Consider the following 26,986-nt stretch of genomic DNA (forward strand, 5'->3'; position numbering starts at 1 on the left):
ACGTCGATTTACCTGTGGATCCATATTTATTGTGATTCCCTCCAAGAAAACGTAAGCTCCAAATGGCAAAGATTTTCTGGTTTGTTGACTGCTTCTATCTACGACACTGACATATAGCCATGTAATATGTGCTCACTAAATGTTTGCTGAAAGAGTGAACGAAAAGCTCTTCCAAACAATCGAGAATCATTACTCCCAGGCAGGAGTCAGCAAACCTGTTCTGTAAAAGAACAGACTGCAAATATCTTACACTTTTTAAGCCATATGATATCTGAAACAACTACTCAACTCCGCCACTGTGGGGCCACCGGTCATAAAAAATTCGTAAAAGCCTGGCTGTACACCCACACAACTTTATTCAAGGACACTGAAATCTGAATTTTGTGTTACGAAATAGAATTCTTCTTTTGATTTTTTTCAACTATTCAAAAATTGTTACAACTTTCTTAGCTGCAGGGTAGGCTAGATTTGGCCACGAGTCAATACCCATCTCTGCTCTAAGAGAAACCAGAATGACCAAGTATAATCAATCCCCTTGTCCTTGAAGGGAGAACAGCCACCAGTCACCTCTATAGAATTGGCACCAGAGTCAGTCTCGGGGAGCAGAGTTGGAGGCAGGTCACTGAACTGTGAAAATGGGAAGGGACATCTACTGGGCTCTGAAGGAAACGCTCTTGGTAAGAAAGAGGTGGGGTGGCGGAGGTGGTGGGGGGTGGTGGGGCCGGTGCGCAAGGCCAGCCCCAGGATGCCAGGGGAGGAGACAATGAGGCTGCAGGGTCAAGGTGAGCCATGAAAGTTTTCTTAAGAAGCTGACAGGGGATTCTGTCAATGAACCAAGTATAAGTATAGACACCATTGTTTTACCTTCTGTAGCATTTCAAGACAGCTGGGCTCTGGTTAATGGCAACCAGCAAGCACTCAGTGTGATGACAGGAAGCCTGTGTTTTAGCATAACAGGAAGCAGGGACAGATGAGCAAGGAAGAAAGTGAGCTGAAAGAATGCCAAGGACAGCAGGCATGTCTTGGGGACAGGTGGTGTATAAGGGTGAGATGAGAGGTCAGGGTGGGGAGGTGTCATGGATGATGTCATGATATAAGAACATTAGGGGTGAAGGATGGCTGGGGGCAGGGGATAATGGACTGGAAGGAGCACATGCTGGGTTCAAGTCACCTCACAGTAATGCAGCTGAAAGATGTCTATAGGCCAGTAGAAACAGAGGCTTGGAGCTGGGAAAGCCAGGGTTGGCCAGAGGGAACCCTGAGGCCAGCATGGTGAAGGTTCATTAAAATGTGGCACCCACTGCTGCATGCAGCCAGGCAGAAGCCACAGCCCTGGGGGATCTCATGACAGGGCCAAAGCATGCGGCCAGGGAGTGCAGCTGCCAGTCTCGCCACGTGGGCCATTCACCCCAGCTGTTTCTAACCCTGAGGTCATGTTACTACCTCCACTTCACAGCCAAAGTCTGAACCAAGAGAAATATCATGTGACTTGCTCAAGGTCACATGACAAGTGACCACCCATAGCTGGGCAAACGCTTGTAAATGTGAGGCCTCATTCCAAGCCTGTGTGATCTGTCTATCCAGGGCTCCAGAGTCATCCCTGTCTCCACAGAAAAAAGTCATCTTGTCTCCAAACACGTCCTCTAAGTCAGCAGTTCCCAACCTCTTTGCCACCAGGGACCGGTGCTCCTAGGAGAATCTAGTGCCTGATGATCTGAGGTGGAGCTGAGGCAGTGATGCTAATTGGGGAGCGGCTGCAAATACAGATGAAGCTTTTCTTGCTCACCTGCCGCTCACCTCCTGCCTTCGGACCAGTTCCTAAAAGGCCACAGACAGGTACCTGGTCTGCAGCCCTGGAGAGTTGGGGACCCCTGCTCTAAGTTAATCCCCTCCCCTCAGACTCCCTTTGTGTAACATGTCCTCAAACTCAAACTGGGTAACATTGACCTCATGACGTCCTTGTGTGTGTGGGGGGGGGTGATTAAGCCCATTTGCACGTGGAAGGTGCTCCCCATTTCAGGAGAGTGACTAGCAATTCCAACCTTCCACTTGCTCAGGTCAAGAACACTTTCATTTAGAGAAGTGTTCAAAGTAGAAACTCTTACAAACACAGGGCATCTTGAAAGTTCCAGGAACACTAAAGTGTGATGCTGCTGAACGCATTCTGCTATGACTGTTTATTGTTCCTCTCAAGATTTTCTGAGCGTGTTAACTAAAATAAAACACCTCATCTAAGCTATGACTCAGTTTGCCAAGTACTCACTGCAAAACTGTACAGTGACACTGTTTTTTACACAAAAGGAGACTCCTTCTGTTGCGGAATTTTTCAAAACCTGTTAAAAAATTCTTTGACATGCCTCTCATGAGGAGGTGGGGTCTCTGCCCTTCCCTTGAATCCAGAGGACTTATGACTGCTTCCATCACAGGAGAGAGCAAAAATGATACTATGTGACTTTTGGAGCTGGTCATAAAAAGTGTGCACATCTGCCTTGTTTGCTGGAACACTGGCTCTTGGAGCCTGGGCTGCTGTGGAAGAAGTCTGACGACCTTGAGGCCGGACAGGTCACTATAACAGCCAGTGCTGACCAAGCCCATTCTCAGAGGCCAGACTTACCATGAAAGAGCTGCCTGGAGTGGACCCACTAGCCCCACCTATTCTGCGTCATCCCAACTGAAGTCCCATACATATATCATGAAACAGAGAAGAGCCACCCCATTTCAAATTCCTGACCCACAGAACCCGTAAGGGTCCTAAAATGCTTGCTGTTTTTTTTACCACCAAGTTTTGTAGTAGTTAAGCAGTAAAACCTAACCAGAACCAAAACAGTCAGGCGTGTCGCCACCCCTTCAATCTACTGATGTTCAGGTATTCCTGCAGCAGCTCTCAAACGAACCAGATTCCGAGCTAGATCCTTCTCCACCTGGTGCGTTCCCTACAAAGTGCACGTGCACCCTCCACCCATCAAAGGCACAACTGTGCACAGACTCACCGCCTAGGTAAAGAGCACGAGTCAAGGCTGACGTCCTGGAAAAATCCTACCACCCCAACCCCCAGGCCACCTGCCTCCACCTGAACACAACCTTCCATGGGCCTAGGAAAGATGTGCCAACAATTCCAGTACTGGAATGGCAAATATTTGACTCACCTAGATAAACTCTGAGGTAGCACAATTGAAATGTTTTTCAAAGCAGATAAGAATATGCATTATTCTTGTAATAAAAAAAGCATCATAAGAGTTGTTTAAATAGATCTGAAAGTTCAATTATTAAGAAGAAATTATTGTTTTTAATTCTTCACATAAGCAAGGGAGACGTGCAGGAGGAGGGAGTTTCCGTGTCCAGTTCCCACTACGAGAATGAGGCGTAAAATGGGCAGGCAGCATCACCCACCAAAGAGCAGCTGTCACTGAACGGGGACCCCTGCCTACTCCCAAAGCTGACGAAGCCCAGCCAAAACCCTCAACCCGCCCAGCCAGCCAGGCTTGTTTGTCCACAGTGGTGATACAGGATGAAAAGTGTCCCAGATGAAAAGGTGAAGTGGGGTGCTCGAGCAGGCTCTAATAATGGGCATGCTTCTCAGCCTTGGGCGGAGGGCACCTGCTTCTTGGACTTTCCCACGTCACCAGCCTTGCTCCAGGCACTCCCTGAGACTGCCAGACTCCAAGGACAGCTCCAGAAGTAGGCAGGACAGCAGCAGTCTTTTCAACTCCCTGCTCTGCAGTCCCCACCTTCAGTCCCAGCTGGCAGGTCTTGAACTTCTGCTATAAAACATTTTTAAATGACTCACACCTGCCCCCGCGGGCGTACCTAATAAAATCACACTGACATTTTTTACCTCAAAAAGTTCCTTTATTTAAAGTGGTTAAAAATGTAAGCAACCGTGGGCTTTGTAGATGACATATGGTCGTTTTTAAAAGTCTTTACAAGTAAAAATGTCCATATTAAGTGAGAAGGAAAACTCAGAGGATACATGTGGTGGAATCCATTTTTTTGCTTTTTAAAACTATATGATTGTTTAAAACTACAAGTATGTATACTTATTCACAGAAAAAAGTCTGGAGACATGAAGTAAGACCTTTCTATACTTTTGTATTATTTTAATTTCTACAACTCACAAGAAGAAAGTTTGCAACACATTTGTGAGGTCTATGGAGGACACTGATTTGGCTCTGTCCATTCCAGGCAGGGCAGTATCGTGGCTTGCAAAGTATAGGAAACCTATTAAAATCCCCCGAACTGGTGAATTAGAAAGCCCCAAATCCAAAACCATTTACTCCACTACCAGCGCAAGGAAATCCATCCCTCTTTTTTTAAAAGGCTGGGCAACTCTTCTGGGTATTTACCCCATAGATTTGAAAACCCATATTCAAAAAGATATTTGCACACCGATGTTCATAGCAGCATTATTCACACTGGCCAGGACATGGGAGCAACAGAAGTGTCCTACGAAAGAAGCTTTGGTACATATATACAATGGAATATTACTCAGCCATAAGAAGAGATGAAATACTGCCATTTGCGACAACATGGATGGACCTCGAGATAATCATGCTAAGCCAAATAAGCCAGACAGAAAAAGTTGAAAATCACATATCACTATATGTGGGATATAAACCTAAAAGCAACAAATGAGCAGGACAAACAAACAGAGACTCGTGGACATAGACTATAGACTACTGATTACTAGTGGGGTGGGGGAGGAGGGAGGAAGTAGACAGGGTAAAGGGGATCAAATATAGGAGGATAAGGGGAGGGTGACATGGGTTAAGGGATCAAATATATGGTAGCTGAAGGAAACCGGACTTTGGGTGGTAAACACACAATAGAATATACAGATGTCAAATGATAATGTGCACCTGAAAATTATATAATTGTATTAACCAATGTTACCCCAATAAACTTAATTTAAAACAAACAAACAAATAAATAAAAGGCCGGGAAAGAGAACGCCCATCCTCAGGGGCCTCTGCAGATGGACAGGCAAATGGTTGTTCTGATCACGGCTGCAAAGAGTTGTCCTGGAGCACTGGCGGCAGCAGTGGCACCTAGGAACATGCAGGAAACGCAGATTCTCAGGCTGCCAGGACTTCGACTCAGAAACTCAGGGGTGGGGCCCAGCCATCTGGGTTTCGCCAGTGCTGCAAGCGATGCCAATTCACCTGCCCTCTGAGACCCTCTGCAGCACACAGCCTACGCTGTTCGTGCCCCTGCCCCAGTCCTAAGACACACCATGTTTTGCTAAGACGACAGAGTTAAAACGATGTCAAAATGAGCACCCTCTCCCCGCCACAGACATTCTCTCTACTAGATACAGTTCTCGATGCCCCTTTTCCCTCTGTAATGTCCTCCCTTTCTTCCCAAGCATCTGGCAAACGCTTATGATTCTTCCTCAATGCAGCCCTTCAGCTTATGTCTCCCTCGATCCCCGTGCCGGCCCCACATCCAGGCTCTGGCCACTGCATGAGCTGACCACCTCCCATTTCTGCCATCTGCACTTCTCCCTTCACACCAGATGATTTGTCCTTAAGCCGTGTCCTTGTCATTTTCTTGATCAAGATTTCCAAGTTCTCCAAACTACTTTTTTTAACCACAAAAAAATGCTGTATTTGTAGCAGAGCCCAGTTCCCACTGCTTCAATATAACACAGGAGTAGAGTCACACTGCCACATCACATAGTCCAAGGCAGAGCTCCGTGCCTTCCAAGGGCAAACTCAAAAAATTATGTGTAAGCAACCTGCATATATGTATATGTACCACTGTATTACCACCATTATAAAACAAAGGAAGAAGATTTAAAAGAAAGAGTTAACAAAAAAATGTGTGTGTTCTGGAACTTATATAAGTGTATGTACATATATATAATATGGAGGATCCATGGAGCACCCCCACCCTAATGCCAGCCCCACAGGATGCCCTCTCTGTCCCTCACCCCCACGCTACCTGTTTCCACTCCTCCATCACCTGTTGTAAGCAGGCAGTACAGTACTGAGCACACCCCACCCCTGCCCGCCCAGCCTTCCTAACTCATTAAATGCCTTGGAGCTTCTTATGTTCTGTTTGTGCTCCTGGATTATGCAACAACCAACACCAAATCATAGATGGCCCCATCTCTGATGAAAAGCATGGTGGCACTGAGATAAAGCTTGCTCAGTACTGAGTCCCCATGAGCTCGACTGGGCACACTTAGGGGCAGGGACTCTGTGTTGCATGTGCTCCGCACAGCAAAACAATGGTGGCTGACCCTCTCTCCTAGGAAGGGTGTCCAGGGCTCCCTCCCTCAGCTCCCCAGGCACCAGGCCTAGAAATGGTGCCCTCCCCAAGCACAGGCCAATCCCAGGGCTCCTCCACCCACGCTCCTGCACAGGACACCCAAGGGACACTTCCTGCTACTCCTCTAGCCTCATCTCCCATGATCCCCGCCCCCCCCATAGTCTTCTCATTCTCCCAACACTGAACCCCACCCATGTCCGAGTGCACCTCCCTTGCTCTGACTTCAAAGCCTGGCCCCGCTCTTCCCCTTTTTTCACAGAGACCCTTCCCCTCCATCTCTCCCTGGCTGGCTCTGTTCCATCACTTGCGTGGGCTCTGCCCCTCCTCAGATGCCCTCTCTGACCCCTCCTCAGGACCACTGCAGAACCTCCACCTGCTTGTCTCTGCCTCCACACCAAGGTCCCTGTCTCATTTACCCTGTATATGTACTCTGTAAGATACACGCTGCAGCAGAACAAAAGTTACAATACAACTTCCACACAACTGACCTTGGAAATCCAAGACGGTCTTGAAGGTAAAGCTTTAAAATTATAAATAATGAAGTGTAGCCTTAAAAGAGTTCACTCTTATTCAAGAAAAGTGTTAAAATAACAGTTTGAAGGAAAAGAATTCTGCCACTGGAAGCCCTCACCAGACAAAGCCTACCTTTCACTAAAACGAGGGCATCTTACAATACACATCTACCACTGAGTTCTATGCAACCAATTAGATGAATGAGGCAGATCTCTGCGTTCAAAGACTCCATGTGATAAGTAAAAAAGCAAAACACAGAACAATCAATAGTATAAGACCATTTACATTTTTAGAAAACCTAAATACACTTTATAAACACATAATGCAAAGGAAACTATCTAGATGATTTGTACATACAGATTGGTGTTCAGTAGTGGCCAATGGAAAGGGAACAGGGTTATTAGCTGGAGGGGGAAGAGGACAGAGATGGATCTTCCAAATGCTTCCACACTGTTTGGATGTTAAAACCATGAATAACAACCAAGTCCCCCAAAAGACGTAAAATATCAATATCTCTTGCACCTTATTATCCTAACTGTAAACTACCCTTAACCACCAAACACCTTGGTTTCCAGATTCTTCAACTCAACTTAGTACTCAGAGGCAATAATCCTATGGAAAGAAAGCTACCTGTGTGATCTACTTTATGCAAATAACATTGTGACTGCTGTGTCTTACAGCTGGAATTAAGATACATTCTGTCCTCAAATCTTCACCCTAGAAAATCACAGGATCTGCCTGTTCACACAGCCAGGAACCCAATAAATCTGCAAACAGGTACCATTCGAACATATCCCCAAAATTCAGGTTCCGCTCAAACATATTCCCAAAATTCTAGTATTACTATTTAATAACATTCAAAAGTCCCTTAATCTGAAATACTAAATAATGCCATCAAATTTGGAGATGTTGGTACAAAAGAAATAGAAAAATGCCAGAGAACTCCTGAGCTCCAGAAAGCAAAGATGCACTTTGATTCTTCAAATTACTAGAGACAAATACAAATGACCAGAGGAAGACTCTCCTTGCACCCTCCTCCCCTGCAACTTCGCAAATACCAAAGTTGGTATTTAGGTGAGTAGGAAAAGTTGCCACGTTACTTCTCTTGCTTTTTTCCACTTAAACACATAGAGACTCAGCCTAAGGAAATGTAAAATATTTTCAAAGATAATAAAATAGACTTTCTCTGAGGCCACCAAATGAAAGCATCTCAGCTTTCTGGTAGGAAGAAGGAACAGATTTATCGAAGAAAGAGCAACGAAAGCGGAAAATATTCCCAGTGCCTCCCGGCAATTATGAAGGCTACGGCACCGCATCTCAGACCTCACTTAGCACAGAGGACATGGACCCGGGTGGAATCAAGAGTCCAGAAATAACACTGTTTTCCAGCCCCTCTGCACAGAGCAGGCCACTCAATAAACATGTGCTGCCCAGTTGATAACGAATCTGCTGGGAACTGCTGACTTGCAATAGCCCTGCTGCAAACACTTCCTTTTCAGCTACTTCGAATGAACCCCGGATTCGGTTGGATAATAACAATAATGGTGGATGAATCTATTTTTAGAATGCCTAAGGCAAAGAAAGCCAGGAGGGAAAAAAGGTTTAAAAAAAGACCTAACTAGGAAAAAAAAAAAAGGCTCCTCACCCCAACTTCTAAATGGAGGAAGGAAATCCAAACTTTGGATAGGACATACATGCAAAGCTGCAACTTTTTTTAGAAAATAGAACATTATGATTAAAAACAAGGTAGGAAAGAATGTGCACATATAAGGATTCATGCAAAAGGCAAAAGAAAAAACCTTTTGAAAATGCAATATTGCTTTGGGGTTAATTTTGCAGCTTGCTGCTGAAAAGTTGTTTTGTTCATAATATATTTGCTCTTGGATCTTTATTTAGAATGCTAATGAGAAATTCATAGAAATGAACTTCTCAAAAAATGTAAAAACCCACATGAAAGAAATTATAAAACTTGCCTGGGCCAAAAAGAAAGATCTCACTAAATGAAGAGACGTCATTACCTCTGTATGGAGAGGCATTTTTATAGGAGAAAATGCTGAGGACTGTGATTTTATCTTCTTTGCACTTCACTCTCTGGTTTTCCCACATTAAGCACATTATTCTCTTATTTCCAATTACTTTGTAATTTTTAAATGAGCTTTAAAACTCTTAATGATGATTTTAAGTCTGCCTTTTCATTTTGCTTTTAAAGGAGCGGGCAAGGAAAGGCAGCGTGGGTGACCTAGGAAGGCCATCTCCAAACCAAAGCTCCTGCAGGCGTGGAAGGTGTGCTCACCGGGACCAAGGGGCCCCGTCCTGGACATGCCACAGACAGGGCCCAGGCCAGGCATGCCACTCCACAAGTGACCAGGGCACTTGGTCCTCTAAGCTGATTTCCTTCCAGTGGCATGGCCATCCAGAGACAGGCATGTGGAATGGCTACATCTGCAGATCACACCTGGAGAATGCCAGCCTTCTACCCACAGCTTTTATCAAGGATGACAAGAGTCCTGGAGAGTACGAGGACAGGGAGTATGTGGGGCAAGTGCAGAGAGGCTGTGTGCAAGGGAAATGGCGGGGGGTGGGTGGGTGGAGAGTGAGGTGTATGTGCATGAGGAGGGGATGAGAGTGATGGAGATGGGAGTGAGAGCAAGTGGGAGAGCAGAGCAAGGGAGTGAAGAAGCAGGCAGAGGGTGGGGTGTTCCTGCAGGAGGGTGTTAGAGGAGGAAAAAGGGTGGGGGAGGGTGGAGTGAGAATGGGGGAATGGGTTACAGGTGAGACAGGGTGTGAGAGGAGCAGGTGGGAGTATGGGGGGGAAAGGTAAAGAGTGGGCGGGCAGGTGCACGGAGTTGGGAGCGAGGGTGGTGGCAGGTGCCTTGGGAGGCTTCTGGAGGAGTGGGGGAGCCTGGGTGGTCACTTTCGGGGTTTGGGGGTGGGGGCACAGCAGGGTGGGACCTGGCCCGTGAGCCAGGCAGGTACACAGGTGTATGTGACAGGTACAGGTGCTAGACACTCCCATATGGAAGGACCAAGGGCCCCACAGACTCAAAACCCTGGCCAAAACAGAATACTGCTGCTGGGTCTGAGGCATGGGCCTTCCGACCTCCCAAGGTGCAGAACTGGGGCTGTTGGGTCTTCAAGGCAGACAAGCTGGCCTGGGCCCACCACACTGCCTCCTCATTAGCCGCATTAAAGTCGTAAAGGAAGAGGAAAGAGCTCCCACTGCAGGACCAGGTAGGAGGCCTTGAGGCAGCTTAACCACCCCCGACATGACAAGGACAATACCCAGGAGTGGAGTTCCCCAAAATTCCTCCTGCCCCTTCCACCTTGTAGGCACCCAATCAAGGGCAGCTTTTTTTCAGGACACATTTCATTAAAAGCCTACCCCAAGCTAAGGAATAGGGTAGGTGCAGCCTTGGGGTTCCTCAGGTCCCTCTACGCTGCCACGTAGCCAAACCAAGAGCTGAGACAGGTCACATAACCACTCTGTGCCTCAGTTTCCCCATCTATAAAATGGAGAGAGCATCTCCCCCGTCATGCTTCATTTATCAAAGTGGGTCACTCCTGCTTCACTTCAGCACCCGCCTAGGGGTGGGAGGCTTAGGGGAGGAAACACGGGCAAGATGAAGCCTAGGGAGGACCAGAAAGCCTAGTGTTAGTGGGGGAGGCTCTCATTGTTTGAAGAACCTGGGAAGGAAATTTTGTCTTTTAAATAATTAGGATTCACAGGGAGAAAAGAGAGAAGGAGATTTGAATTAAATTCAGTATAATTTGAAAGGAAGAGGAAGGAAAGAACTAAGATCCTGATTTGGCTGCATACAAGGTTGGCTAAGAACCTGTTTATGAGGACACTGATCACTGACAGCTAAGGACCATTTTCACAGAAATCGTCACTGGCCCTGATTAACTGATTCTTTCACTTGATTAGAACTGAGTCTTCGGACACCTTCAGTCTTCTGCTATGATGCAGCTGATTGCTCACATCTTTAAAAACCAATAAACGAAAGCCAAGTCACCTACATTATGCCCACTGAATTCCAACTTGGAAACAGCATGTTGTTAGCAGTTTCTGAAAATACCATAAAAATATTCAAAGATACTAAGAATAAGATCTCCAAATCTCACCACCCTAACAAAATGGTTTTCCTTTTCTAGGACGTTCAGGCTCCTTCTGGAAAATATTGTGAAGGGGTTTGAGTGCTCTGTTGGTGCTTTATTTCACTTATTTATTTTGGTTAGAGCAATAAAAAGTTGAACCAGATAATCAAAGAAACTGATGGATTAATTTGGAATTCACTCCTTGCCCTTCTAAATGAAAGGGACATAAGGAAAACAGCCCACCCTCAGAGAAGCACCCACTTGCCCACTGCCCTTTCTGCCTGAGAACAGTCCTTCTGTCACTTGTTACTTTATGATACCCACACCTGGAAACATTTTTCTCAGGTGGCTCATCTATCATGTATTTAAAGAAATCCTTTCAATTCCTCATAGTGTTTTTTAAAAAGTATTATTACCTACAAGGTATGAGAACATAGTATTTTCATTTTGTAAGTGAAAAAATGAAACAGCAAGGTTAGACAATTTATCCTAAATTATAAGATGAGTTGAATGAGAGCCAGTGAACCACCCTTTTCAGAAAACAGCCAGTTCCGAAGTATTCCTCTCCACCTTTATCCTTCAGGAATTCCTAAGACCCAGCACAGTTGTAGAACGTAAAGCAAGAAAAAAACTTGAAATAGCATTAACGTGGGTTCAACACACATGGAGAAGCTGGCAACCTGCCTTGCCATTCATGAAAGCTCATCAACTTCGTAACAGACTTGTCCAACTTCTTGGCCTACACAGTGGTGCCGCATACCAAAGCTATAATCCACCAGCATATCTACTGAAGGCAGGGAGATATGTACAGAACATAATATTCAGGCTAGACAGGCTGCCCCAAAATGCAAAACTGATATTTGTACCTTCCCTCATGTTTGAATACTTAGGGCGGCATGCTCACCAAAATCTCTACCTTCTCATGCTGCATGAATTCTCATTAAACGTTTATTCATCTAACTGACTAAAGTTTATGTCGGGTCAGACTTCAAGTTCTGCCTTTAAAGACCCAAAGGATCCTGGCTCCTGGCACCCTTCCTGTGGCAAAACTGGCACTTTTGCCTTCACCTCCACTGCACAAATCCTATCCAACCTATAAATACCAACAACTCCTGGGTCTGAAGGCCTCTCCACTCCTTCACAGTCCCAGGTCTCATTTTTCTCATTTAATAACTTCATCAGTTTAAGAATCACATGGGGAAATAGGAAAGCTGTTGAAGATAATTCGCAGGTCCTAAAATCTGGTTCTATTCTCAGAACACTTATGCCACCAAATGTGTGGGCTTTTCCACACCAATAACTAATTCTGTCATCCTCTGAACACCAACTGAGCATCCAACAATTCAATCCGATTCTGACGCTAACAGCTTGGAGTTAGCATCAGACCCCACAGGTTAAGGGCTCGGTCCTATAAGATTGTCCCTACTTCAAACTCCAAACACAAGTCCCAGGGACCACCTATACTTTTGATGAACAAGCTGTTAAGTCCCTCCTTGGGTTCCATAATTTTCTAGAATAGCTCAAAAAACTCAAGAAAACAGTTTCTTCATGTGAACCCTGAGAAAAACGATACCTACTAAGAAGGGCTCCTGGTGTCTGACTGGGCTCAAATTAAAAAACAAACAAACAAAAAAACAACAAAAAAAAAGCCTAGCAGCCATTTCTACATAGGAGCTTCTCTCAAAAACCACACATCAGGGAGAAGCCTGCAGTGAACTGCCTGTCTCCTGTGCTGTGTTCCTTTATAAAGGAGTTCCTGGAGCAGCATTTCAACCAATAGGACTGAGGCTTTCTCCATCCAATCAGAAATGTGCAGCTAATTAGCATTTTCATAGACCATTCAGAGAAGCTCCATTCTGACCAATCAGGACATTGCCTTTTGGACCAATTAAACTTCGAATATTTGGAGTCCTCATTTGCATGAGGATGAATCAATCATGAACCAGAGGAAATGTCTGGCTTTACAAGTCAGCTCTCCACTGACTTAGAGAGGGCACTTTCCCTTTCCAACCAACAGTAAAGATTGTGTCTCCTGGCTGCAGATGAAATACCAACAATATCTCACCAGAGCAGAGTGTACTGGAGTGGACTAGACTGGAGCAGGAAAGCGCAGAGGAGAGCTAGCCAGAGGGGGGCTTTGCTCCAGGGCCATCTTGCAGCAGTGCTGTTTCACAGATGTTCTCACAGCTGTGCTGTATCACAACTGAGGGACTTGCACTGAAGTTTCCTTATTCACTGCACCTCAAATTGGGGATTCCCACTGGTGTTGAATTAATGCCAACGACCATCAGCTGACACAATTATAACGGATACACCTGAGGAACAGCCCAATGTAAGAGATGCATAGGGCAACAAATGGGGAAGAGACCGGGGCTCCCATGCCCTCTTCGGGTGCGCCACCCTCCCAGTACTTGCACGTGTTCACCAACTAGGAAGCTCAACAAATCTCATTGTTGGAGAGTTTTTACAGTGCTCAATCTCCAGCCTCTTAACCCCAAAACTCTTCCAGTGGGTCGGTGGGTGGGGCTAGAGGTGCCAACCCTCTTAAGAACAAGGTTGGCCTTAATAGTGACCAGCACCACTATCCAGGGGCCCTACTCTAAGTCACTTTATTGGCATAAACGCAGGTATGGTCAAAAGGGTTCTTACGAATAACAAAGGCACTCCCATTACTCAGGAAACTCCAAGGGTTTTAAGAGCTCTGTGCTAGGAATAGACAAAGACCAACTATACTGTTCCGTACAGCACATCAGGCATGAGAAAATGGTTGCAATTTACTTCACAAAGGACAGTCAACATCCCTAATGTATAAAGAGCTCCTAAAAATAAGGGGAAAAGAGGACCAAAAACTCAGTCAAAAAATGGGCAAAAACATACAGTTCTCAAGAAAAGACATATTAATAGCCCTTAAACATTTGACATTCAATAATAAGAGAAACACACGTTGAAACAATGAGATATCATTTTTCAGACTGATGAGAATTCCACTTGCCAATACGGTCTGTTGGGGAGGCTGAGAGGAAACAATTGTTCTCTTGCATTACTAGTGGGAGCATGTGCACAAGTTTATCTACTGCAGCACTATTTGTAATAGCAAAATATCTGAAATAACTTCCATAGGAGACTAGTTAAATAAATTGCAATGCACACACGCACAGGAGTACTATGCAGCTATAAAACACAACAAGGCGATCTCTATATGTGGAGCACTTTCCAGGAGATATTGAGCAGGAAAGAAAAGAAAAAAAAAAAAAGGCAAAACTGTATAGTATGCTATCTTTGGGGTAAAAACAAACAGAATGTGCATATATACACATAGACAATATTTACAAAAAGAAACCGAGGATGGATAAAACAGACCCATAAAAATGGGAATGGGATACTCACTGTAACTTTTTATATAGTTTGACTTTTGAAACATGTACAGGCACACCTCAGGGATACTGTGGGTTCAGTTCAAGAGCACCACAATAAAGCAGGTATCACAATAAAACGAGTCATAATCTTTTTGCTGGTGAAGGGTCTTGTCTTCAGTTTGTAAAAAACATAACGTGTGAGGCACAATAAAATGAAGCACAATAAAATGAGGTATGCCTATAAATGGTTTACATAAACAATTAGAAAAAAGCAAATCCTAAAATTGAACACAAACAGAAAAAAATGAACCTACTTTGAATAAGGCATAGGAAAAATTTATTTCAAGTAGCTTCTGAACACAATAAACTGCACATCCTTAGTGGGCCATATTCTAAGGACAAAAAGACCTACAAAAAAATCCAGAATTTTTTTAAGTTTGTTGTTGGTAGTGGTATTGATGTAGTAATTCTAAAAGTGTTCTGTCTGTAAGGTAGTTTAGAGCAAATGAGTTTTTACTGATACTACAAATAAGATTTTCATTGTGAGGGAAAAAAGGAAATAGCAATACAGAATGGGGAAAGATAAGGAAGAAACCCATTAAGAGCAAAATTGGGGGTATCAGCATAAATACAGGATTGGAAAAATTGTGTACATTTCCTGGCTCCATTCACTGAAAGAAAGGTCTGGAAGCCATGACACCTCTACAGCAAAGGGCAAGACTACTGCTCAGACTCTGACTGCTAAACAATGCTCTGCGCTGCAAGGAAGCAGGGCTCCTTGGAGAAATGGCAGATTCCAGGTTTGGGGCAGGGAAACAAGATGAGCTTGGAGCAGCTGAAGATCATAGAAGTACTCAAAGAGTAACAGAACCTGTGAGTCCAGAGTGATTTAAATAAAATTGTAAATTGATTGGTCCCTCCCCACCGCCCTCGCCCCAGTATGTCACATCCTGATTCCTAGACCTGTGAATATGACCTCATTTGGGAAAAGGGTCTTTGCAGATGTAATTAAGGCTCTTGAGACCAAAAGATCATCCTAGATTATCCAGTTGGGCCCTAAATCCAGTGACATTTGTCCTTGTAAGGGATGTAGGGGAGGTGTAACTGAAGAGGAGGCAACATGACCACTCACAGAGGCGGAGTGGAGTGATGCTGCCACAAGCCAAAATTAGGTGCCTTGTTGGAGTCTGTGGGAAGACAGTGGCTCTGCAAACACCTCAGTTTCTGACTTCTGACCTCCAGAACTGTGAGAGAATACATTTCTCTTTTTTAAAGTCACCCGATTTATAGTAATTTGTGAGAATAGCCACAAGAAACTAACAGAGAGAGAGAAGAGGGGGAGGGCAAGTTATTCTTTCCCCTTCAAAAGAATACCACTTCATAAACAAAAGGATTTACGGAATCAGAAAATCACCATTTTGCAATTCCCAGTATAAAAACTGCTCCAGGCAAAACGCACCAAAAGTTCCAAGAGTCACACTCCTCGTGTACTGGGGAAAGGTGCCTTCAAACTTTCGTGATATGGTCCAAACTTATCAACAGTGGGACAATCCTGATATAATGCAAATCACATTATAACACACAAGCATTACTAAAAAATGTTTACCCAAATTTAATCATAAGGAAGCAATCAAATAAATATAAGAGTATGGGACATTTTACAGGACAAGTGGCCTGGGATTTTTTAAAAAAGGTAAAATTTAATGAGAAACAAAAAAAAAGTTGGAGACATAACAGCCAAATGCAATGTGTAGACCTTCACTAGATCCTGGATTTAAAACCAAACCAAACAAAAATAAAAAAAATAAAAACAAAACAAATAAACAAAAAACCAGAAAAGACTATAAAAGACATTTACGGTACACTTGGGGGAAACTCAAATATGGACTGAGTATCAGATGACATTATTTATGTTAATTAGTCTTAGGAGATTATGTTAAAGGATTTAAAAGTGAAGTATTCTGTCTGCAATTTCAAATATTTCAACAAAAAAAGTATAAAAACAGAGAAAGGACAAATGTAGCAAAAAAAAAAAAGAAAGAAACAACTGGTAAATCTAGGCAGAGGACTATTTGGGTATTTACTGAATTATTCCTTCGCTAGAAAGAGTAGAAAATACAGAAATGCTTAAAATATTGAGAGTTAGACACAATCTCCAGGTTGCCCCTCCCAACCCCTAAGGAGGGAAAGGAGCAAGAGTCAGGCTCTGACCCATAGGTCTGGGGACCATCCTCAGAACCTGCATTTAACCAACGCTGGCTAAGTCTCGATGCTCCCACTATTCTGGAAACATCATCTATTCTATAGTTTGCTTGCTTGTTTTTCCCTGTCTTTTCCCCCTAGAGCATCAGGATGGTATCTAACTTACTGTGTCTGCTCCCTGGCAGCAGGCCAGTAAATGTGTACTGAGTGAATTTAGGAGGGACTGATTAGATTAAGGGCAAAACCACCCCCCAACAAAAGTCTCAACTCGGAGAAGTTTGAAGTCTATTATCATAAATGAAAAGCTAACATACATAATTATGCTTCTATATGATTTTCAGGGTTTAATTTTGTGTCTTCTTTTCAGTGGAATAACAGCGACAGGATAGACTAGAAAGGTACCACAAATACAAAGTCATTACATCCATGACAAGCTAAAAATTAAATAAATATGACTAGATATCACAACTCTAGTTTTCAAGAGCTGAAGATGAAAAAATAGCTGCTAAATGCCACTAACTCATCAGAAAATAGATTTCTTTTTGTTCTTGTTGTTTAAGACACAGACCTAGGTGGAAGGGAAAAGGGGAACAAAATGCTGCTGGAAGATGAAAAAAGGATGACTGAGGGCAGAAGAATTAAGAGAATGAAAGGCCAGCAGTGGGAAAGGCCCAGTGATATCCCGGAAGGGTTGAGAACAGTCATGCCAGGTGCACCTGCACATGGGGTAACAAGGCAGCTAAGACAGGAGGTTTGACTCAAATCTGTCCAAACAGCAGTACAACTGCCAGCTTCACTTCCTGCCCTGGCATATGATGGACAGTTCCACCTCTGGAAAGGGCAGAATAGGAGATCTTGGACTGGGGAGTCCCATGTCCAACCGGGACAATGATCAAGGTACTATTCAGCTCACTATCCACTGGACTCCCAGTCTGCAGGCCACCAGGCCTCCCAGTCCAGCAGAGGCCTACAAGAGCATTGGTCACCACAGCTCAGAGGACAGACCCACGGTATTGAGGAAAGGAGGCTCTGCCAGTGACATAGCTTACAGTCAAGGGACAGCTCAGGGCTCCTCACCCAAGAGTCCTCCACTCAAACACCAGCAGATGACCTCAAGTCACCAGAAAGCTGAGGAAAGCTTTGAACAAGAAAGAAAGAAATGACCTGGAGGAAAGAGAATCTTCAGTGAGAAGAAAACTGAACAAACAAAACTATCATGAAGAGAATACAATCATGAAACAAAGACCACATTTTTTAATTTTTTTAAAATTCAGAAAACAAAGAACACTTGTAAGTGAAAAATGATAGCAAAAAATAAAATGTTAAAATCTCATTAGAAGAGCTATAATACAAAGAAGAGGAAGTTTCTCAAAAGTAGAGCAAAGCTTAAAACAGGAGAAAATATGAAATTAAAGGACAGAATCAGACAATTCTACATCAGCATAATAATATTCCAGAAAGAGAAACTAGAAAGGAAATAACCAACGAATAATTCAGGAAAACTCCAGCACTGAAAAATTCGAGTTTCTGGATTGCAAGGGCTCAAAAGTATCCAGAACATGGGTACAAAGGCACCCAGACCAAGCACGGGGACAAGTAAGTCGGGCAGGCTATCCACAGCTGCGGCAACAATTAACCCAGGACCCTCAGAGGCTAAGAGCAGCAAAGATGGATTCTTCAAGTTTATTTCACTCTAAGGGACGAGGAGAGGATGGGGGCAGAGGGAGACTCTGCACACTGAACACTGTCATCTGGAACACTGTAGAAACAAACTTGAGTTCGCCACTAAACACTGAGCTCAGAAGTAAAGGAGACACCCCCTCTGCCCTAGGCATGGTGATGATATGAGCCTGCCCAACCCCAGGAGTGAGGTAAGGAAGGGGGCGGGACTGAAAATGTGTGGCACACACCGCTATCATAGGCAAAAAGATCCTAAAATCTTCCAGAAAGAAAACGCAAGTCAAACACAAAGGGACTGGCTTGAAACTCCTCATCGACGCTAGAAGCCAGAAAAGAGTGGAATAATGCCTAAAAACTTCTGAAGGAAACTTTTTCTAGAATTCTACATGATTAATCTATCAATTAAATGTGAAAGCAGAAAAGACACTTCTGGACAAAGTCCCAAAATGCTCCCTCCCCACCACCCCGTGCACATTCAAGTGAAATACAGAAGAGGATGTCAGGGGACAGGAGATGTGTGATGAGCAGAGCAAGTCCAAGGCTGGGCCCTGCTTCAGGAAGGTGCCCAAACTGAGCCCTGTCGATCTGAGCATCTTTCAGGAAGATACAGGCAACCAACAAAGTATTTGGAGTTCAATCAGTAATAACACATAAAAAACAAAGTAATTTTTTTAAAAAGCCAATTATTAGCTCCAGGGGAAACAAAAAGTTATGTACAACATGGCTCAGTATGAATGACATTTAGTCATACGCACGAATACCAAATGCTGATCTCCTCAAAATTCCACCAAACTACTTGGAGGTGGTGAGCATGGGTTCAGAGGAAAGAAAATAAACAATCAACTTCCAAAAAAGAAAGTCACTAGGTAATAAATATCTACAAATGGAAAATCAAGAAGCATATCATTCTATGGCACAAAGGCAAATACCAAAATAATCGCCTAAGAGAACTGCTTGCCTCTGGGGAGGGGTAAGTAGTGGCAGGGGACACTGTTTTGCCTAACAACCCCTGCAGAGGCTATAAGACTATGTGCAGGTTAAAAAAACACTAAAGGTACCTGAAGCTGAGTCTGTCAAGGAAGCTACCTAGTAGGTGGGCAGGATTGTCAAACAATCTGAGCTCTTCCAATGAGATAATAGCATTGATCTAAGTGCCACAAGAGTTGAAACATTTAAGACACGTTCCCTGTCCTCAAGGATTGGGGATTTTACTGAGAAGAAATCATGCATGGAAAAGAACTCGAGTGCAATGCAAGGTGGCATATGCTCACCACCAAGCATGGTACAGGAAAATTATGGGTAGCAATAAGAGAGATTCTGGGCCCTAGGAGGCAAAAATGACTCTGAGAAAGAGGAGGCAAAAGGAGAAGAGGTGGAAAGAGGAAGACTAGTAGAACCTGAGAGAGGAATAGGGGGAGCCCTTCAAGAAGCGGGACTAGCTAACAATGAAAGTGAGTGTAATTTGGGAATATAGACAGTTTTGTCAACAGAAGTACTCATAATGGGGGGGGGAGGGTCACGATTATTAATAAGGAAAAGCAGAGACTGAAAATTACAGAAGTCACTGTTAACTTACCACATTTTCAGTGTCCTTGGACACTATCAATCAGGGGCCTGTAACATTTTTCCTGCAAAGTGTCTCAGATTTACCTCCCCTGCTCATCAGTAAAACTGCCTCCACCCAAGTCTTAAACCTCTCATAGCTGAAATCACCCACTTCACAAACTGGCACAAAGCCTCTCTCCCAGGCCTGCTCAGTCCCTGTGTGGTGGAGCAACCCTGTCACTATACTTCCTTTTCACACTCCAAAGTCATTACCCTTCTTTGTATTCCCAGACACTCCCTGCTCTTGGCTGCCACAGGACCTCTGCACACGCTGTTCCTTCCTTTCCAACACATTCCCTCCTCTGCCTCCCTATTAATTCCTACATATCCTCCAATTCTCAGCTCAGACGTCAATTCCTCATGGAAAGAAATGTCCCTGGTTGCTCAGGGGTCCCTGTTATAAACTCTTTGCTTCTACCAGTTTATAATTTAACCCTCATTTGGGTGATATCTAAATTCACAGCCACCTCGCCTTCTAGGCCAAGTGGTTCTCAAAGTGGGGGCCCCAGAAACCAAAGCAACAGCTTCAGCTTCCCAGGCAAAGCTATGAGAAATGCAAACAGTCAGGCCCCGCCCCAGACCTACTGACTCAGAAACTTGAGGTGGGAAGCAGCAACCGGTGATTTGCAAACCCTCCAGAAGATTCTGAGGCACACTCCAGTTTGAGAACCACTAGATTCCAAGACTGCACAGCCCAGGTGTTTTGCACTCCTTGGTGTCCCCTGGTGCCAAGCACAGCGACAGACAACAAGGACTTGGTAGGATTTCCTGCTGGCATCCCTAGATCCCCTACGTTATTAATTCTAAATCCATCTAATTTTAGAAGCCCCCGTAATCGGCACTGAACCTGCTGCATACCTCTGCTCTAGGCTTCAGCTCCCCAGCCTTTCTGTGTTCAAAACTTGGCTCTCCATAACTTGTCATCTGTGTGAACAACCATCTGTGTGAGAAAATTAGAAATTTTTCTAATTTCTCTTGGCCCTAATTTTCTCACCTCTAAAATAGAAATAATCATAATACCTACTTCCTAAGACTGTTGAGCTAACTAAAAGAGACAATGAAAGAGACTTGTGCCTGCACAGACATTGTAAGCGTTAAGCAAATTTAGGAATTGTCATAACAATAATTATGCAACTTTAAGTGGTCTTTCCCCTTGGGTCTCAGCTTTCTTGCCGCAATTGACCACACAAACGTCCTCCCTTGCAAACTATTCACATCTAAACCCACTCCCGGCTTGAAACCTTGCCTAGCAACCAGGAGCCCTGCTAGAGCTTCCTCAGCTCCACCTCCTGGAACAGCTGGACGCCATCAGACAGGATGGGTCTTAATCACACGTCTTCTTAATGCTCAAATGAAGCCACCTTCCTGAGTACCCCTTCATCTCGGGAATCAGATATTGGTAACTCAACCGGTTAGCAGGTGGCTTTATTTCAGTGTGTACTGTCTGCTGGCTAGGTTTCAAAAGGAGCTCACACTGGGAGTTATTTCTAGGGCAATTCTGTTACTTGGTAAAGTATTAACAGCAACAATTAAAATATATTCCCATTGAAAAATTTTGAATCAAGAAAGGAAAAAAAGAAAGAAAAAGAACGGCTCCAGCCTCTAAGAAGACACAGGGTCCAACACCTGCCCTGTCTCGGGAGCGGCGGTGAGGGATGATAGAGACGAGAACTTAACACACGGAAGCGCCTGCCCGCTGGGCCGGGGCGGGCTAGGAGCGCCAACCCGCCGCGTCGCGGGAACCCCGCGAGCCCACACACCTGAGAGCGGCCGCTGTCTGGCGGGGGCCAGCAACCCTTGGCTCCCCGATAGTTAAATGCTGAGTAATTTTCCTGCCGAGAGAACAGTCGGAGTGGGGGCTATGCCAACGACAACAGTATTTTTATCCTACTTAACCAACACAGCACGGCGGCGCGGCCGCGGGCGTCCCCAGGGTGTCCCCGTGCGGCACAATTCGGAATCGCCAGCTGGGACCCTCGCCGGCTCCCGGGGCGACGTGGACAGTAGTCCTACGCGTCGGGGAGGGGGAACTTGGGGCAGTGGGCTGGGGCCGTGGCGCGCGGGTTCAGCCGAGGACAGCGGCTCCTCCGCCGCGCGGGGCTCGGCGGTCACCGCGTCCTGGGGCAAGGACCCCTCTGCCGGGCCTCCGGGTCTCCGGGTCTCTGCGCCCGGGCCTAAGCAGTCAAGGGTCTGCGCCTAAGTTGGCCGGCTGTTTTGCCGCAAAAGTGGGAAGGACGAAAGGGGTCCGGAGCCCTCGCGAAAGGGTGAGAGCAGGAAGCACAGGTCCCCCCGGAGGGAGAGAGGGAGACCGGGCTGCGGAGCCGCCCTGGGGCCGCACACAACTCGCCGGCCCCCGGACCCGCCACCGCGGTGCCCAGGAATGAATGAGGCTCCCCGCCAGCCGCCTGCGCGCACTCACAGGCGACGTAGGCGATCAGCGCGATGCCCAGCAGCAGCTTCATCCTCCTGCGGTTGACGGCAGACACGAGGCGCTGGAGCGCCTTGTTCACCATCCCCGGGGGCGCGCCGGTCCAGGGCCCTGCCGCGCGGGGACCCGCCTGCTGCACAATGCGCGGTGGCGGTGGCGGCAGCAGCTGCGGCCCGGGAGAGCCCCGCCCACCGCCGCTCGCGAGTCCCGCCCCGTGCACCGGGTTTCCTGCCGGCAAAATCACTGCGCACGCGCGACCCCGCCCCACCCCCAACCCCTCCCTCGCCTCCCAACGCCCCTCCCCTCCGCCTTCTCTCCGGTCGGGCGCCACTCGCGCCGCTCTCACCTCGGTTTTCGAAGATGTAGCTGGAAGGGGTGGTTGGGCGGACGCGGCGCATGCGCCTACTGGCGTGTTTTCTACGGAGGTGCCACTTGCGCGGAGAACGGGAAAAGTGCGTGCGTCCCCAGATCGAGGGCAAGGCCGTAGCCGCTAGGTTTCGGAGCCCAAGCCGACTGGTGAAATGCGGTGGGCAATCAGATTATGGGATGGAAAATATTTATGCTAAATTTGGCCATGTCTTTGAAGTTCTTTAAACGCCTCCCTTAATTGACCAATTCTCTGGGCTGTTTTGTTGGCTTCTTTAGTTACAGTAGTGGCAACAAAGATTAATCCCCTAAACACTGCTGAAGTCAAAACCCGGTGCATTTTTTTCTCTGTTATGATTGGCATGTCTTTTAAAAATAGTTTATTATTATTATAACAAGGTAATACTAGTGGTATAATTAGGACAAACCAGGAAAAGAAACGGATGAAATCATGCTTTGTCTGTCTAGAGAAGAACACAGAACATGTCATCATGTATGTTTGTTTCATTCCAATCTTTTTGTTGAGTGTATATATTTTAACATAGTTATGGGGGTGAATTGTGGTGGTGCAGTGATAGTATATGTGGTATCTGAATTTATTTCTTTCATAAGCATTTATTGACTGCCTTCTACAAGCAAGCAGGTGTGTTAAGGGATACGCAGATATCAGAAGTTCATCATGAGATACACAGAAACCCTGGGCTCATAGGGGACAGAAGATGGTACACACAGATCTGTGTGAAACCAAGTCAAGAGAGACTCCAGAAAGTGTTGTGGAGCTGCAGACTAGAAGTGCTGATCTTCAGCCACAGGGAGAAATCAGAGCAGAGAGCAATGTCTCTGACCTCTGACTGCCAAGCCCTTTTGCTAAACTTAACAATGAAATACCTTTCTTTATGAGAAATGTCAGACAGAAGCTGTAAATAAATTTCAAGTATATTAGGTTATAGGCGGGAGTTGATAGGTATCTATCAATTCAAGCAGGCTAGAATTATGAAATACATGCTATTTCTGTACAAAACTCCTTTAAAACACAGGATTCCTGGTTGAGCGTTTTCCTGCCACCAGACACTATTGCCGACTTCTCCTGCCCCATTGGATTATCAGCAGCTTCAGGTAAAAGTGTAACCACTGTCATTATTATCACCAGAAAACTGTTGGTGGCCCAAACCCCTGATTTCCAGCTCAACCAAAGCCAGAATCAGGGAGTAAGCAATAGTGAGTTTGCACCCAGTTGGCGGTGAGAATGCCTGGGGGAAAGGAGATGTCGAAGAGGGCCTCTAGGTTCAGCAGAGAAACCTTGGGCTCAGGCAGATCTATACCCTGTGCACTTTTTCTCTTTTCCCTTCTTCCAACCAGCCCATCCCCACCACCTCATCAGGTTCTGGGCTCTCACCCCACTCCACTTGGACCTTGCTATCTACTTCATATTCTCAATGGATATGTGAACAAGAATATTTTCAACAATTACCAGTTACAAGGCACTGTTCTTCATATATGGGGTAATTAAAAAATTAATAATAATATAGCTCCTCTCTTAGATTGTTAAAAACCTAAGAAGAATACAAAACCAGCCTTTGTTAAACTTCTACCATGTGCCAGGGACTCTTATTTGGGAAGCTTTCAAATGTTACCTCATTTAATTCTGTAACAGGCCAGGGATGTTGGGTTGCTGCTGTCTTTAATAGATGAAGATCTTGAAGCTCCGAGACCTTGGTCAGTGTCCACGTAGCTGTGAGTGTGGGGCTGGGGGTTAAACCCATGCCTTTTTCCTACACAGGGATGCTTTTCTGTAGGAGACTAAAGACGTGTGTAGAAACAACTATAATTCATAGCAGGAAATGGGGAGTGCTGTAGGACAGGCTCAGATGGATGGCTAAGGAATTTCACAAGAGAGACATTGCTTCCAGGGAGCATGCCAGCCAATCGGCTGGTACAGGTTCACTCAAGCTGAGTGTTAGGGACTCCAAGTGGGAGCATTGATACTATAGAAAGAAGCCATTGCCATAAATCAGGACTTTTGTTTGTTTGTTTGTTTTTGTTTTTTTAGCACACCTCTGCTTCCAGGTGAGAACAGTCAGAAGAAGGCCTTGCCAAGCACGTGGTACGTGACTTGATTTTCAAAGCGGGAGTAAGACTTCATCATATACATTGGGCAAGGGCATCCCTCAAGAGCCCTGGGGAGGGAAAGGATCCTATAGGGCACAGTGGAAATCTTTGGCTGGAGGAGCAGGGAACAAGAGAAAGTATAAATAATATTGGAAAGGAAAGACTCTGAAAGGCCTTGAGGGGTAGTAGAAACCAAGAGTCACTCATGCCCTCATCAAGGGTGACTTCCATGGCTGGTTATTCACCAGTCTTCTCAGCTTCCTTCTGCACTTCTGAACTCCTTGCTATTGTGCTGGGGCTGGAGTGTGTACACTGCATCTTCCAGCTCCCTGGTAGGCTCTGCAATTGCTTCCCCTTCTAGCTCTTCTTGCAAGGCTATTACTAGTGGTTGCGGGAAGTTGCTAATATTGGTCATATCCATAGTGAGAGTGGGTGCTTCTGGATCCCAGAAGCCCAGAGGTAGCACCTGTTTAGAGATCCATCCCATTAGAATCAAGGCCTCTGTTCTGGGCCGATTCACAGAGAACCACTCATGAGAATTTGCAGCTTCTGATCTCTGGGCATCACTCCCTTCTTGCTCCTCTAGAATCCCTCTGTTCTCTTTTGCTCTTTCAAGAGCTATGTAACCAAACTCCTATGTTAAATTCCTTTTGTTTGAAATACTTAGAACAGTTCTCCTGACTAGACCTTAATGGACACATCTTCCTCCAAGAAATTGAGAAAAATTGGTCTCAGGTCTGCTCCTGAGTTGCCTGTCCTAAAGCTGCTCCTCCTTGCTATGCCGGCTCTGTTGTGGGTTATTGCTGTTTTCCTTCTGGTCATTGACCATAATGCCTGCACTGGAGTCCCCTTCTAGAGGACACTATACCCTTCCATGGATCTCAGAAGAGAGATAGAGGGGACGTAGGCCCCATTGCCCTATCGCTTTTTTCCCCACTCTGCCTTCACACCAGAATCGATAAATGCATGAAACCTTGGGGAGATTGGAGGGTTTAATATCACATCAACGTAAGGAACTTGCAATTACATGTCTAACATTCCCATTCCTATGAGTCTTTTAAAAAAATAGATTTTATTTTTAGAACAGTTTTAGACTTGCAGAAAAATTGAAATGATACTCCAGAGAGTTTCCTACCCCACACTATTTTCCCTCATTATGGACACCTTGTATTGTTTACGACTGTACCACTTCACATTAATGGTTCACACTGCCAACATGACTTATGACTGTTGATGTGGGCCTTGAGCACTTGGCTGAGGTCATGTCTGCCAGGTTTCTCCACTATAGAGTTACTCTTTTTCCCCTTTTCATTCTGCCCTCTTTGGAAGAAAGTCGCTGCACAGCTCACAGGTAAGGAGTGGAGAGTCATGCTCTACTTTTTTGAGGGTAGAGTATACGTGCAAATTATTTAGAATTCTTTATTGAGGGAGATTTGTCTTTTTTCCCACATTTACTTAGTTGATTATTTATATCAGTATGGACTCACAGATATTTATTTTATACTTTGACTTATAATGTAATACTACTTTGTTTATTTTATTGCTAAAATTCTTCCAGCTTGAGTCATTGAAACTCTTTCCGTTGGCTCCTGTGCCCTGTGATATATCCACATCATTGTAGTTGGTTTTTTAAAGCATTTCTGGCACTTCAAGATACTCCAGGCTCATCTTGTATATTTCTTTCCCCAGTCCTCGAATCAGCTATTTCTCCAAGGAGCCCTGGTACCTTTTCCTAGAGAATGGTACTGGAAACCAAGACCTGGGTGGTAAATGTGTTGGTACTACTGGGGTGGTGATATTTTCAGGCCTGCATAGATGACATATATTTTAGGCCTTCAGTTGATATTGATGACAATATCAACAAATATTTCTATAGGTAACAATCTGTATCTGTATTAAGCTAACGTGAATTCATCCTGATGTCTCCAACTCTAAACCATTGCACACAGGTCATTCTAGCTTCCGCCCTTGCTTGGTTGTGACCTCCTACCCCAACAGTGAGAAACCAGGCTCCTACCATCCACCATTCACTTGTTTGTCCAGTTCCAGTACACATGCATACAAGTTCTTTGACCACTTCACTACTGGCGAATGGCCGTCTGTGTAGGCTTCCATCCATACCCTTGACATACACACCCCATTCCTCTTCTTCATCCTCTGCTCTCCTACCAACCACCCCACAACAACCCAACCCTGGAATTCTTGTTTATTTTTATGCAGGGCAGTTGGTTTCCTCTTCTGTCATTTGTACCATAGCCGCTTCACGTTTCTTACCTCGATTTGCTAATAAAAGCATCTTTCTTAGCAAATGCAGTTCCCTCCTTAAGAAGTACTCTGGTGTTGCCCTTCAAATATCTTCTTA

The 26,986-nt window shown here is 45.1% G+C and overlaps 1 protein-coding gene across 5 annotated transcripts in view; it reads right to left on the reverse strand.

The window, feature by feature from the left end:
* The window catches only part of UXS1 (UDP-glucuronate decarboxylase 1), a 77,386-nt gene extending 55,048 nt beyond the window's left edge, over positions 1–22,338 (reverse strand). For 3 of the 5 annotated variants that reach the window (XM_023520355.1, XM_023520354.1, XM_023520356.1), the window contains exon 1: positions 22,141–22,234. In XM_023520355.1, the coding sequence (XP_023376123.1) occupies positions 22,141–22,234 (94 nt within the window). Of the gene's footprint in view, positions 1–22,140 lie in introns of all 5 variants that reach the window. The other 2 variants (XM_011374994.2, XM_011374992.2) reach the window with 1 other exon arrangement.
* Positions 22,339–26,986: the final 4,648 nt, after the last annotated feature.

Source organism: Pteropus vampyrus, unplaced genomic scaffold (assembly GCF_000151845.1).
Source record: "Pteropus vampyrus isolate Shadow unplaced genomic scaffold, Pvam_2.0 Scaffold259, whole genome shotgun sequence".
Classification (NCBI taxonomy): domain Eukaryota; kingdom Metazoa; phylum Chordata; class Mammalia; order Chiroptera; family Pteropodidae; genus Pteropus; species Pteropus vampyrus.